Genomic DNA, 16,092 nt, shown 5'->3' with positions numbered 1-16,092 from the left:
TCCTCTCCTTAGATGGTTTTGTGACAGATGTCGGAGTAGTACACATCGACTGTAGATTTTCCTTCCTCTCCTTAGATGGTTTTGTGACAGATGTCGGAGTAGTACACATCGACTGTAGATTTTCCTTCCTCTCCTTAGATGGTTTTGTGACAGATGTCTCAGTAGTACACATCGACTGTAGATTTTCCTTCCTCTCCTTAGATGGTTTTGTGACAGATGTCGGAGTAGTACACATCGACTGTAGATTTTCCTTCCTCTCCTTAGATGGTTTTGTGACAGATGTCGGAGTAGTACACATCGACTGTAGATTTTCCTTCCTCTCCTTAGATGGTTTTGTGACAGATGTCTCAGTAGTACACATCGACTGTAGATTTTCCTTCCTCTCCTTAGATGGTTTTGTTACAGATGTCTCAGTAGTACACATCGACTGTAGATTTTCCTTCCTCTCCTTAGATGGTTTTGTGACAGATGTCGGAGTAGTACACATCGACTGTAGATTTTCCTTCCTCTCCTTAGATGGTTTTGTGACAGATGTCTCAGTAGTACACATCGACTGTAGATTTTCCTTCCTCTCCTTAGATGGTTTTGTGACAGATGTCGGAGTAGTACACATCGACTGTAGATTTTCCTTCCTCTCCTTAGATGGTTTTGTGACAGATGTCTCAGTAGTACACATCGACTGTAGATTTTCCTTCCTCTCCTTAGATGGTTTTGTGACAGATGTCGGAGTAGTACACATCGACTGTAGATTTTCCTTCCTCTCCTTAGATGGTTTTGTGACAGATGTCGGAGTAGTACACATCGACTGTAGATTTTCCTTCCTCTCCTTAGATGGTTTTGTGACAGATGTCGGAGTAGTACACATCGACTGTAGATTTTCCTTCCTCTCCTTAGATGGTTTTGTGACAGATGTCGGAGTAGTACACATCGACTGTAGATTTTCCTTCCTCTCCTTAGATGGTTTTGTGACAGATGTCGGAGTAGTACACATCGACTGTAGATTTTCCTTCCTCTCCTTGGATGGTTTTGTAACAGATGTCTCAGTAGTACACATCGACTGTAGATTTTCCTTCCTCTCCTTAGATGGTTTTGTGACAGATGTCTCAGTAGTACACATCGACTGTAGATTTTCCTTCCTCTCCTTAGATGGTTTTGTTACAGATGTCGGAGTAGTACACATCGACTGTAGATTTTCCTTCCTCTCCTTAGATGGTTTTGTGACAGATGTCTCAGTAGTACACATCGACTGTAGATTTTCCTTCCTCTCCTTAGATGGTTTTGTGACAGATGTCGGAGTAGTACACATCGACTGTAGATTTTCCTTCCTCTCCTTAGATGGTTTTGTGACAGATGTCGGAGTAGTACACATCGACTGTAGATTTTCCTTCCTCTCCTTAGATGGTTTTGTGACAGATGTCGGAGTAGTACACATCGACTGTAGATTTTCCTTCCTCTCCTTAGATGGTTTTGTGACAGATGTCTCAGTAGTACACATCGACTGTAGATTTTCCTTCCTCTCCTTAGATGGTTTTGTGACAGATGTCGGAGTAGTACACATCGACTGTAGATTTTCCTTCCTCTCCTTAGATGGTTTTGTGACAGATGTCGGAGTAGTACACATCGACTGTAGATTTTCCTTCCTCTCCTTAGATGGTTTTGTGACAGATGTCGGAGTAGTACACATCGACTGTAGATTTTCCTTCTTTGCTTCAGTCTGGAGACAATGTGTACACAGCTTACTCTGTTTCAGTAGGTTTTCAAGTCTGTTCTTTTTATTCACTTCCTGAAAGTATTTCATGTATAAAAAAAAACTATCAATGCAAGTTACATTTATAAAATAACAAGCTCAGAACTTATAGACTTTTTAAAAGCAGATTTTGCTTAGAAAATTACCTTTTGCAGGAAAATTTTAGATATATATAGACATTATTTAACAAAATTCTGTATCAGTGCTCACGATTTAGAGATTGAGAGAGGAAGGTACAAAAATCTGACAGTGTCAGAACGTATCTGTAAATTGTGTGGTAATGAGGTTGAGGATGAAATTCATTTTCTTCTTCAGTGCCACAAACTTTCAAATATTCGTTTCAATTTTTTAAATGAAATAAAACAACAGTTTAAAAATTTCTGTGGTTTAGATATTAAATCACAATTTATTTGGCTAATGTCCTCTGAAGATATTTTCATACTCCAGAAACTAGGAGAATTATTGGAAAATGTATCTTCATATAGGAAAGTTTCCTTAAATGATATAAAGATATAGTAATGCCCAGTGACCCCCCTTTTTCAACCTTGTTAAATTATCAAACACTCTGCTTGTTGTATTCTTCTACTTGTCTTAATAAATATTTTTTGGTTTGGTTTGGTTTGGGTTTTTTTTTTTATAACATTGTGTCTTAATCATATTGAATCACTTGTAATCATTTGTATGTAATTAATGTAAAAGTTGATTGTTCTGCTCCTTGTGGGCGCTTTGATTAGCAATAAAATATATTTGAATTTGAATTTGTTTACTGTAAATTCACAAATTATTGTGAGCATTTTTATGAATTCTTCATGAGTTGACATTTGAGATATTATAGCATTTTCATGAAAACTTAAGCTTGCATACAAAAAGATGTATCAGATTGCAAGCTCTTAATATTGTGATACTCACTCAGTTGCCTTATTGGCAATAATATAATAAAAACATCACAATAATCTATAAATTTACAGTATAGCAGTTAAATTTCAATATACAACAAGATTATGTGTCCATGAAACACATGCCCTACTTACGCTATAAAAATTCCAGTGCTGGCATACAGTATACATGGTATAATACAGAATTATCTTGGGTTTTAACAAATTGTACAATGCATCTTTCAATTAATCCACAATCTGAAGCTTTGATTAGATTTAGGAAAAGTGTTATTTGTGACCTGTGTTGGACAAAAATAGACCTTGAGCATGTGACTGTATAAATGAAAATGTTTAAAACTTTGATTGATTTTACATGAAATATGAAATAAAAGATGAATTTCTGTCGTTTGTTTAGGGTTATTTCAAATTAAATTTTTAACAATATCAGATTTCACATATAGATTTTTCCATTTCCAAAAAAGAAAGCAGATGTATTGATATTTTTAATACATTTGGTCAATTTGGATCCAACGCAGCTCATATGATACATATATATATACATATGATTGATTTTGAATTTATTTCTAAAAGCCGGATTTGAATCCTTTTTTCATTAGATTATTTTTTGCTATCTTACCTGTCCAATTCCTGGCTGTATGATTTTAACATCTGGACTTCCTTTTGTCCTGTTAATGCAGACAGAAAATATGTTCTCTTGTACATTCTCTGTATCCAAAACACTCTGAACAGTCTGAGAAGGTCCCTCTTTAGAACCTTTCTGTTGCCATTCCTTGATTCTATTTTTAGAGTGCTCCCTTTGTGATTTATTTTCTGAGAAACTACTCTGGAAAATGTTCTGATTCTGTGTCTTGATAATAGTGCCAGTATTCAAAGGTAATTTTACATTATGTAGTAAACTTCTAGAATTCTTTGTATCACAAACAGTACTAATATCATGAATATTCAGAGGTAATAAATTTCTAGCATTTTTACTTTTGGAAACTGGACTGGTTTTCAAAGATAATAAACTTCTAGCATTTTGACTCCCCATAACCTGGCCAGCATTCAAAGATAATAAACTTCTAGCACCTTGATTCTCTGTTTCAGGACCAGCCTTCTGTGGTGTTAAAGATTTAGAATTCTGTTTCATGTTAGAATGATCCACATTCAAAGGCAATAAACAGTTCACATCTTCGTTCTTGTTACCAGCATCTGTATTAGGGGGTAATAAACTTCTTTCATTTTGTGACTTTTTATCAGTGATTTTAAAAGGTAATAAACTTCTAGAATTCTGGGTCGATTTATCTGTACTGATTTGAAAGGTTAGCAAACTTTTTAGATTTTGAGTCTTTTTATCTGTGGTAACATTCAAAGGTAACAAACTTCTTGCATTCTGTGTCTTTTCATCCGTGATATTAAAAGGTAATAAACTTCTACATGTTCCAGCATTCTGAGTCTTTTCATCCGTTATATTCAAAGGTAATAAACTTCTAGCATTCTGAGTCTTTTTATCCGTGATATTCAAAGGTAATAAACTTCTAGCATTCTGTGTCTTTTTATCCGTGATATTCAAGGGTAATAAACTTCTCATATTCTGGGTCTTGTCAGAACGTTTGGTGCTGGAGGCTAATAATCTGTTACCCTTTTCCATACTGACGTCAGTACCAATATCAGAACGTAATATACGTCTTGTAACAGTTATGTTGACAGCAGGCTGTGTTGAGATTCCATCAGCACTTTCCAGTTTTTTCTGTTGAAACATGAAAAAAAGATTAATTAAATGCTGTTTGCTTTATGTCCAGTGGCAAATATTTCAATGGTTGGTATTCAGAACAATTTGACAATAATCTTAAACATTGTATACAGTAGTCTAACTGCCACATGTTAAGATAGTCAGTAAGATAAATTTGTTAAACAGTGTGTAATATTGACTTAATATGATATAAATGGAAACAGTAAATTCCATATGGAGCGAGAGCTTTGTTTCCTCTCACCCCATATCGAATTTACTGTCCCCATTTATGTCATATTGATTATAATCTCCAGTTCGATCTGAACGTTGACTTTAACAGTGCTTATTTGTTTTCAAGGGAACCCCCTGGCTACGGGTATGTAGATTAGGTAACTACATATATATACCAAACTATGTTACTAATAATATTCTTGGATATCAATTTTCATGGATAAACAAAACTTCAAATGTTCAAAGAAATAAGAATATTCAGACTTTGGCAAAACCAAGAAATCAATGTTCATTAAAATACAATTATTTTTCAATCCAAGAAATTGACATCCACGAAAATTAATGATTTCACAGTATAAACTGCATGGAAAACCAAAAACTACGACATTTATGCAAAGTTCATGAAAAGTTAACAGACAATTACATTTACCACTTTTTCCTGCTTGTTTCCACTGTCTAATTTTTGTTCCAATTTCATCTTCTTTTCAGGAGGAACTTCTGAAGTGGTCACGTTATATTTCTCGGTTTCTTTTCTCCTTTTCATTGGAGCACCACTCTCTGGTCTTGTGGAGGAGTTTGTAATCTGCAACAAATAGGAAAATAAATGACATTTATATATACACCGCCATTAAATCTTTTTTTCTTTTTTAACTGTTATATATGTACTCTCCCAGTCTGTATGTTGCCATGTGTCAGACAAACTGGTTTGCCATATTTTTCCATGAATACAGGAATTAGAAATTCACTGCTCTGGTTCAAATTAACAACCATTTTACAGCTTTTCTATAAAAGCATGCAAAACAAACGACTTGCTTGCTATGTTTGCTTGGATGTTTGCAGAGTTTCAGTCTGTTTATTACATATATACTGGGATTTGATTGGACAATTAAAATTGACATACAATCTACATGTGAAACATAGAAATGAAGTTAATGTTTATTGTCCAATTAAAATCAAGTATAACGTTTATTGTCCAATCGAATTCCTTTATAAAGTAAACAGACTGAAACAGTAACCTACCTGTTTTTTAAACACACATCCAAACAAACACAGCAAGAAAGTTGATCAAAAGTTTACTTTGCATGCTTTTATGAAAAAGCTGTATAAATATGTTATAAATTGTTAGTATGACCTTTTTGGAATGTAAAAATAAACGTGTCGGAAATTAAACTTTGTGTCAGTGAGTCACATGTCTTTAAGGCAACTTATTGCGCACCCTATTGAACCTTTCCATAGATTCACCTGCAAGTTACCTGTCCATTTAAACTTTTGGCAGTTCTATTGTCCCATCTAACAAATACAACAGGTATTGTTCTCTGTATAGTTTATTCACTCAGACCTTTAAATTTCTTCTAACTGAAATCTATCACTCATTGATTAATCTACCTGAGTAAAAAGTTTATCTGACTGTCTACACTAACTTTACTGTCTACACTAACTTTTAATGTTTCCTGTTCTTCTTTCTCTCGTCTTTTTTTTTGTGCCATTTTTCTCATTCTTTCTTTATTTTCCTTAACTATTGTGCTATGGGCTTTCATCCTTTTTTTAGGCATCTCCTAAAATAAAACAAACATAAATTTTAAAAGCATATTTAGTGGTAAGATTTATGTTTTCTTTTTTTAGGAAAATAGTTCAACAGAAAAATTAATGACAGTCAAGTATCAACGGTACATCAGTTCATCAAGCCATTGGTCTATCTGTCTGCAGTTCTATCAAAATTGGTCAATAATAAATGCCAGGTGTTAAGGCTTATAAGGTTTTTATCGGTATAAAGGTTGTACTTTGTCAATACAACTGTTTCTCAAACCATGCCTCTTTTTGGGAGATATATAATATTCATAGATAATTTGTTTGTTGACATACTGGTTCTGTGTTATGATCTCTGTTTCATCTTATAGAGACATAACTTGGGACAGTTGCCAATATCAAAACATACTACTAAGTAACTGTGGATTCATTTTTATTCGTGGGATACCAATTTTCATAGATTTCTTGGGAACTAGCTAACCACAGAATTAAATGTTCAACGACTAACAAATTTTCTATAGGTGTGTATGCAGACTTGGTCAATACATAGTATAAGTCATATAAGTTTAAACTCTAACAAGTTCTGGGCATATAAATGTTGAAAATATGCTACACAGCACAATTTTTTGATTTTTGAATAAAAAAACAGTCAATATAAACTTTCCATTGAAAAACTTCATACTAGTAAAAAGTGTCACAGTATAAGATGCAAGGGGAATTTGCATTGTCTATGTTTACAGAAATGCAACCTACATTTTATCTAAGGTCTGTGAGTGATCTAGATCTTTCATAAATAAGACTCTTGTTAAATTTGTATGCTCTTTTATAACTTAACTGGATTTTGCCATACACTTGTGATGCATAGCCACCCGACCCTCCTGTTACATTTTTGGTGGCCAAAACTGTGTTATCTGACTTGAGTTGAAACTTGGTAATGAGATCAAGATATGATACTTTATTTTTACTAAACTCAGTATATGAATTTTATGATACCATTGTACATGTTGTATATATATGTTGTTGATTTTATGTATAAAACTTGATGTTCACATATTACACTATTAACAAATGGAAAAATTTATGTTTAAAAAAAAAGAAAAAAAAAGGAAATGAATAGATACATTTGTAGAAAATGTTGTAGAAGATATAATAAATATATAGAACTGCGTAATATGCAGTATACAAATGTTAGTATTAGAGACAGAGGAGAATTTTATTTGAGAGTTCAATGATTGCAGCAGCATACATTACATTTTGTAGACACTTGTAGATTAAGGAACCGCATGGATAGTTTTACTTTTACATTCTCAATACATGTAATTATTTTTAAGTACATATATATAGCATATAGTGACGACATTTAACTTTGCACTGGATTTGTTTTTCTCACAAGGGTTGAGATTTTTTTAGGACCGGAGTGGTTAGGTAAGACTAATACTTCCGAAAATGTGAGTAGGGGTATCTAGTATAGCTGCTACTGGTGAGATTTACATTCATAAGTCATGGTGACTAATGGATTGTATATCTGTGTAGGACACATTGATGTGTCTATTTTCTGGTGTATATGTTGATAATATGTTTTTCATTTGGTGAAGTGTTTACAGAGTTAATTGGTTATACCGTTAATAGGACTTGGGAAAAATAGTACCGGTACCTAGATTAGCTTTGTGAATATTTTCAAACACTGTACAACAATTTAGCAGTATGAACATTATGTATATGTTATGTTTGAATTGACCTCAAAGAATAGTTTTCTTATGTTTGCTTTCTACTTTCAGCAAGTGTACTTGCTAAACATTTACGTATGCACAGCTTACTTGTCATGGGGATCAAACGTCTCCTACATACAAGTGTAAGAAGTAAATCACGCTACAGACGCTGATAAATGTGTATAAAGCGATGTGATGATAGACAGTGTGAGATTGTTTCGAAAGTTTAACTAGAAATAAAGCTTCGCTGTATTTCCAGTTTTAAGAAGGGAGGAATGTAACGGAGTTGCGCAGCTTTGGAATAATCTCCCTTTGCTAAACAAGGAATGACGCAAAATGAACAATTTTACTGTCAAAGAAAGGAATATGACAAAGTGTATATTAAGATAAATTATATGGTAATGATTTGGAAGACGTTTCATCCAACTTACTGCATATTTTAAAGAAGATTTTGCCATTCTCATGGAGGAATTATACCTTCCTAAATGGACCTGTGAAAAGTATAGACTTGTTAAAGAAATATTTTGTACTGGGTCTTATATTGACCATTTGGATTTATCATTAATCCGCTTTACAATATTTCACAACATTTATCATTAATCCGACCAATGAAGTCTTCTTCACTTCAATAAATTTATGTTTTGGTGTTACTGTTCACATGTGAACGATCATGACGATGTGTATTTCAATAAAGTATCTGAACAACTGTATTTGGTCTCATTTGCCAGAGCTCAGTCACAGCGGAACGAACCATTTATCGACAAGAGGGAACGGTGACGCAAAGCCACCCGACCCTCCTGTTACAGTTTTAATTCCCCTTTTAATAAAAGAAATATACAATCTATGAGAGTACTATTGGACCTAGATAAATAAAATTGAAATGCATTTTCAGTTTCAGAATACTACATGTAAAAAATAGAGTTTGCTGTTCATTTTTTTTATGCCCCACCTACAATAGTAGAGGGGCATTATGTTTTCTGGTCTGTGCGTCCATTCATCTGTACATTCTTTTGTCTGTCCCTCCGTCCGTCTGTTTGTTCCTCCGTCTGTTACACTTCAGTTTAAAGTTTTTGGTCAAGGTAGTTTTTGATGAAGTTGAAGTCCAATCAACTTGAAACTTAGTATACATGTTCCATTTGATAAGATCATTCTAATTTTAATGCCAAATTAGAGAATTTATTCCAATTTCACAGTCCAGTAAACATAGAAAATGATAGTGTGAGTGGGGCATCCGTGTACTGTGGACACCTTCTTGTTCGTTCCTAAGTTGGAAAAGAAATTTGAGAAGCTCCCCTCATACAATACATGTTGTGATTGTTTCACTTTTTGCAATAAAGTTATGTTTGTTTTGATTTAAATGTACAATAGATGGACAATAAAGCATTAAATAATCATTTGCCAAAATTAGTGATTTAAACTGTAACTGAGCCAGGACTGTATCAAATGAATTAACTCATGTGTTTCTTTATTTTGCTATATTCTGCATAAAACAATGCACATCAAAAGCCAGGTAAGTTTTCAATTTTCTGAAACCTATAGACTTTATATATTACTTTACTATATATAGTTCCTGCCATGCTAGAGCCTAGATGCATCACTTTGTCTGTACTTCTAGTAGATTTTGATATATATCAAGCCTTCTTGTCCAATAGTTGATGCTACACATATATTTGTTCTTGAGTTTTGTGGTAATAAGTATTGTGTATTAGTTTCATAACATTTGGTTTAGGCAAACTAAAGTTGATATGTAAGAGAACAGGAACAAAAAAAAATTATACCACTGAAAAAAATTTTGGTAGTATATTGGTATCATGTTGTCGTTTTCATCAGTTTGGTTGTCAGCGTCATCCGAAGACAGATGGTTTCCAGTTAATAACTTTAGTATATATACATGTAAGTAAATAGAAATCAATAAAAAATTAATACAAGGTTTATAACCAATAAAGGAAGGTTGGGATTGATTTTGGTGGTTTTGGTCCCCACTGTTTAAGAATAAGGGGCCAAAAAAAGGCCCAAATAAGCGTTTTTGTGGTTTCCAGACAATAACTTGAGTGCAAGTGTATGAATCTCTCTGAAATTATACCACAAGTTTCCATACTACAAAGGGATGGTTAGAAAAAAAAAGAAAATAAAGGATTTCTGGTTCAAGAACAATTGAGACAAATTGAAAGAAGTGTAAGGGAGGTAATCAAAATCAATTCAAATCAATTTAAAGAACAACATTTGATTACCTCCCTTACACTGCTTGTAAAACATATATTAAGAAATGATGATTGTCTTCAGAGGCATATTTAGGGGGAAAATTGGTTGCTTATAGGGAATAACTGAAGCGTGACTGGAGCAGGCCCCCTCTTAGTTCAGTCAGTGGGCCCCCACTTATCGAAATTTCTGAATCTGCCACTGGTCTTGAGGTGATATTGTGTAAAAAATTTAATTACAATCTAAATTCAGACCTGTATCAAGCGTAAATAATGTGTCCATTTTTGCCCCAACTTATCAGGATTGAGCAGCTGCACTCAGCAAAGCAATTTATTCCATTTGTTAAGGGTCATTAATTACACTTGAACTGTTAAAGTATCAACACTAAAATTCAAACTTCAATTGTGTTTTGTGAAAATAAGCATTGTGTAAAAGTTTAATAAGATTTGGTCAAATGTTGGTAGGAGCAAAGTAAAGTTTATCATTTGTATTATAAGGGGCATAACTCTAGAATGATTATAGTGATACCACCAAAATTAAATTTTGATCTGTGTTTTGTGGTAATAAGCATTTTGTTCAGCTTTCATAACATTTAGTTGAAGCAAACTAACTAGAGAACAGATACCAAGTTTGGGATCTACTTACAGACAAACAAATGTACAAGGCCTGAAGGGTAAAACTTAATGCTCCCTAGGCCCCTGTAGCAGATGGGACATAACAAATATATATATGAGGCCACAATTAAAAATATTTTGGTTTGCCCAAACCTTACCCATAGGTTGAGACAGTGGGTAGGTAGGTAGGCATTTTCTTTCTTTTTTCAAAAAAGAGAAATTGAAGTATCCGATGTTTATTAGTCTTCATGCCTATCTGATTAAAAAAAAATTCTTCAAATCAGGACAATAAAAGAATTTGAGTAGGCAGCTTTTTTCTGGGTAGGTAGCGTTTGGGCAAACAAACCTTTTCTTTTTTATGGCCCGATATATATGTGAAAAAAAATTAAAAAAAGAAGATGTCATTGTAGTATGATTGCAAATGAGACAACTCTCCACAAGAGACCAAAATGACACATAAATTAACATCTATAGGTCTCAGTACGCCTTCAACAATGAGCAAAGCCCATACTGCATAGTCTGCAATAAAAGGCCCCAAAATGACCCCACAAAAAGTTCTTTATTACATGCTTTAATCTTACCTTGACCTTTTCTCTTTTCTGTGGAGTTATAGATGTCTTTAGTTTCTTCTTCATTTTAGCTTCATTGATCATGTTGATCACTTCTGGAGGTCTTTTGGGGTAAATACTTGGCACTGAATTTGGCAAAAGTCTCTTGCTGGTGGACATCCCAAATAGCTCCTTAAATTTGATTCTGTCAACTTCGTAGCAGTCGTCTGTGAAGTGAGCACTACATATAGCAGAGTTTTGAGATGGCTCCGAAAAATCAACATGGGTCAGTTTTACAAAGCGTATCCACAAAAGACGTTGTTGTTCATCTTTAGGAAACAGGTGTACGGAATGTCCAGTTTTGATGGAATTACTGCACCCTGCAACTGCACAACCTTTTCCCATTGCTTTATATGAGAATATAACAAATCAGCAAACGCCAATGGATATTCTAAATGTAATGTCAGTTGATTGTTGTCACATTTAGGATACTTATAAAGTTATATTATTCTACAATGTAGACGGTTTTTGTTTGTTTACATCCGCATTTGTCCACTGTGCGTCACTTCCGTTGGAAATAAGAAGTGAGTTGTAGTGGCTGGTTTTACAAAATCACAGGCACGATCAGGCACTCGTATCAGAAAAAAACCCTATACCTTTATATTGTGTTAGATAAAGGTATATACGGGGGGAAAAAGTCTGAGACGAATGCCTGTGGTTCAAATGACAAACTGACAGTAATTTGCAAATATCTCGATAATTACCAAACGAAATTTTATCGTTTTTTTTTTCATTTTATAAATAGCAAGGACGTATAACTAACATAAGTATATGTCCTTGTTTTATAGGCCTTGCCCTATATATATGTATGCATTAAATACGAACTTTAAAATAAGATTATCCTCAATCTTAAGTTGGCACGAATTTCATGATTTAAAAGGGTCTCACTAATTTGCGACAAGAACTTATAAGAACGAATTTAGCGACAAGAAGCGACAAGAGAAAAAAAATATTAACTATTTTCATTAGCCGTTTGTTTAATAAGATTATACATGTTTTTTTCTTGTCATTTATATGTAAATGTGGTTTGTATTTTTCACAAATGAGTTGGTTTATATGGAAATAACAAAAAAGTTTAATTACTGAATGAATATATATTACCACAACTGCAATGCCAATTTTATTTTTATTATTTAATATAAAGGAAAAACCAGTGATATAGTGATTTTTTTCTTCTTTTTATTGATAGATGAAGAAATGATTATTACTTACAGATGGTGTTATTCTGCTTTTCTGCTGTCATATTCTCTTGACTGCTCATCTTCCTTCATCTCTGAATCCCTGTCGCTCTTTGCCGGTGCTTTGATGTCTTCAGATGGTTCCAACCTTCACCAGATGTTTCGACCCTGTACCATTACATCCTCCGGTTGGCGGGTCAGTAGAGGTGGCCAAACCTCTACTCATCAGCACTCGGCTTCCAGCTCAGATCATCTCGGCGATGCCATGACCAGCAAGATGAACGTTCTGCTGCTTCCCCTAGCTGTACATGTCTTACTGCTGTCTTCCTTGCCTTTCCAACTATTCCCATTGCCTGTAGCATCCTCCATACCGACTGTGCAGGAAAACCTCTGCATCCTACTTCTACTGGGAACAGTCACGCTTTCCAACCTCTCTCTCTACATGATGTCATCAGCACTGTGTGTTTTTCCTTCTTCCGCTGGTATGCCTCTTCACATCTCTCTTCCCAAGGAACTGTCAGTTCTATTGCAACTATCATCTTTGACGACTGTGACCAAACTACAATGTCTGGGCGTAGGGTTGTCTGTACGCATTCTGGAAACACAAGCTTCTTTCCAATGTCAGCTCTCATGTTCCAATCACTGCCCTTGTCCAAGATGAAGTGCTGTTGCGATTTTGTTGCATGTCCTGTATCTCCCTCTCTAACGAATCTGATCTGCTTTGCCTCTGTTTTTCATGGTCTCTTCTTTCTTCTCTCGATATCAAGGATCTCTGCTAGATGTTTTAGGACCTTGTCGTGCCGCCATCGATACCTTCCCTGTGTCAGAGCAACCTTGCAGCCTGAAAGTATATGTGCCATATAGTACCTCGTTCACCACATAACTTTCAGCTTGGTTCTTCTATCAGTCCCCACTGGTGTAAGTTTGAAGGGGAAGGAATTGATCGTACATTGACCGTAGCATGAATGAGATTCTGAATGGTTCCATCCTAGGGCCGTAACTAGCCTCTTTTAATAGTGAGGCAAAATATATTCGCCGAGCGTAGCGAGGCGAAAAAATTTTGGCGAGGGGTTTCTGGGGGCCGCTCAAGGTCCCCAGAAGCTCTGTGAAAAATAACACAAAATCGTGCATTCTGAGCGTTTCCCGGACTCTTTCTTACATAGAAACGCAAATTATTCTTAGCTATTTTTTCGACAATATTCTGGTATAAAAAAACATAGCTTCATTGTTATTTAAGACTTTAAGGTTTTATGGAAAACATTAAAAGACCGATATGTAGGATAAAGCAAAAATCGTAATTCTCATAATCATTAATACCAGATCTGTCTATCTGTTCTTGTCTTGTATTGTGCTGACTTGTGATTTTTTTATAACTAGATTTATATATAGTGACAGTGTGCAATTCGAGTAATATACTTTAAGTACTAGTACTGTTTAAGTCTACACTATAAAGAATATATTGACTTTGTTTTACGGTAGTTGTGATTCTTTCATTATCGAAGACCCTCCAGCAACTATCAAGATGAAGAACAGGAATAAAAACTTTGACCATTGATCATTTTTTTTCTCAATTCATTGACATTGTGTACAATTAGCTCCCGTGCACGTGTACTGCATATTCCTTTATTTCTGTTAAAGGGTCTGAACACGACTTAATCAGGCAAATTTAACCCTTAATGTAAAAGGTTATATGGCAATACATTGATGTTTTTTTCCAAAAATAATTTGATACCGGGAAATTGGTGGACTTACTTTAATTTAAACCATGTCACATATCTAGTTTTATCCACAGGCGCTTGGGTATATGAGTGATTTAAACGACTCAGAGAAAATACCCAATTTTACAAACCATACCAAGAAAAATTGGGTATTTTCTCTGAGTCGTTTAAATCACTCGGAACTAGGTGAGACATCCACAGAAGTGATAGATATGTATTATAAATATAGAAAATTGAATATTTTAATCAACAACAAGAAATAAAAAAAATATCTGTATCATATACCCAAGAGTCTGTGGTTTCATATACAAAAAAAAGGCAGTCTTGTATTCTTTGATATCAAGTTCAATTAATTCTCCATGAAGAAACGACCATTTTTTTCTGTGTCCAGCAGCATCGTATATTCTGAAAATATTTTCTCGCATAATGCCTGGACATCGGTGATCATGCAACATTACACAGTGTGACACGTTTACAAATGAAAATCAACACTCAGACCAGTCATTCAGTAGGACAATAAATGAACAAAGACAAATCCGGGACGCATAAGTAAAAACAATAGACCATCAACTTTCAAAACCAAAAGTAAAATAGAAACATGGATTATGTAAAACATGCAGGGGCGACACCAGAGAGTGAAGAGAACTTTCTTCTTGCAAGACACTTTCCGTTGAAACAATTTGATATGAAGACAATCTTCTTTTTTTTTTTTTTGAAATTTAAAACATGAGGCATTTGCCTCATTTGCCTCAATGTAGTGACGGCCCTGCGGCATCCTCCATAACTCTGCCCATGTGATCTTTCTTTCTGGCAAGTTCCACTTCATCCATGCTCCTTGACGGCTAAGCTCTACTGCTTTTGCCCTTCTTTGTTCTTCTTTTACTGTTCTTATTTCTGGCTGTACCATGCTACTCTTCTCTTTTGGTGTTGCCTTTGACCACTGTTGGAAATGTGTCATTCCTAAGCCTTGTCTACCAGTACAGGTGTTGCCAACTATGTCTTTGTGGTGAAGAATACTTTATGCTTGATCGACTGCAGTTCTCGCTGACCATTTACGCCCAGAACGTGTCTGTATTCCTGCCTTACTGATCTTGCTATCCTTCGAGTCTCTGAGAGTCATAACAAGTCTGCCTTTTGATACCTTGTATTCCTCCAAAGTTGATGTTAAAGGTAGCTGTAGTTGTGATGATCTACTGTAAAGGCCTATGGCTGTAAAACTTCGTGGTACCCCTAGCCATCGTCTTAGGTGACTGTTTATCTTTCTTTCTATAGCTTCGACTGTTGTTGCTGTCATTTCATAGATCATGAGAAGCCATGTCAGTCTTGGTAACAGCCCATGTTGGTATATCCAAGCCTGAAACTTTCCAGGCAATCCACTCTTATCTACCTTCTTAAGCCATTCTACAACCTGAGTTTGTACTGTCTTCACACTGGTATTGTCTTTAAGGGTATCATCAAACCATTTTCCAAGGCACTTTATAGGGTTGTCTACTATTGTTAGTATTTCGTCCCCTGGGAGCTTAAGCTGGAACTTTGTTGTTATCTGACCCTTTTTCAGTATCATTGAACAAATAAATAAATTAAACATTTGTGAAGAAGAAGATGAGTGTTTAGTTTTTATTAAATAAAATATGTTTAAGATCATCACGGTAAGCAAAGTTTTCAGCAAAGTCAAAGGTGTGAATTAATAAGTCACACAAGTTAACACTTTGTGGTTTAGCTGAGCAATTTCTTTCAAAAAAGAAAGTTTGGCAGACTTAATATGGATGACATTTTGCATATATCATCAGCAATATTTGGGTTTTTATTATTATTTACATGATACTTTACTTGCTAAACATATTTTGAGTCACGTTGCTTATGTACAGAGTCAAAATTATAAAAAAAAATGATTGATTTACCAGTTTTTATCTTACTTGTGATTTAGTTGTATTAGCGTTACAGGATAGGTACC

The 16,092-nt window shown here is 34.7% G+C and overlaps 2 protein-coding genes across 2 annotated transcripts; both read right to left on the bottom strand.

The window, feature by feature from the left end:
- Positions 1–8: 8 nt before the first annotated feature.
- On the bottom strand, positions 9–11,743 carry LOC139484501 (mucin-4-like). The gene is made up of 6 exons (XM_071268233.1): positions 11,216–11,743; positions 6,025–6,141; positions 5,010–5,168; positions 3,260–4,372; positions 106–1,783; positions 9–49 (listed from the first exon to the last, which is right to left on the bottom strand). The coding sequence occupies exons 1-6, from the start codon at positions 11,585–11,587 to the stop codon at positions 9–11; spliced, it is 3,480 nt and encodes a 1,159-aa protein (XP_071124334.1). The 5' UTR covers positions 11,588–11,743.
- A 3,413-nt stretch (positions 11,744–15,156) lies between these two features.
- On the bottom strand, positions 15,157–15,702 carry LOC139484500 (uncharacterized). Its single transcript, XM_071268232.1, has one exon. The coding sequence runs from the start codon at positions 15,700–15,702 to the stop codon at positions 15,157–15,159; it is 546 nt and encodes a 181-aa protein (XP_071124333.1).
- Between the last annotated feature and the right edge of the window lie 390 nt (positions 15,703–16,092).

This window comes from Mytilus edulis, chromosome 8 (genome assembly GCF_963676685.1).
Source record: "Mytilus edulis chromosome 8, xbMytEdul2.2, whole genome shotgun sequence".
NCBI classification, from domain to species: Eukaryota; Metazoa; Mollusca; class Bivalvia; order Mytilida; family Mytilidae; genus Mytilus; species Mytilus edulis.
This window is presented reverse-complemented; position numbering and strand designations above follow the sequence as displayed.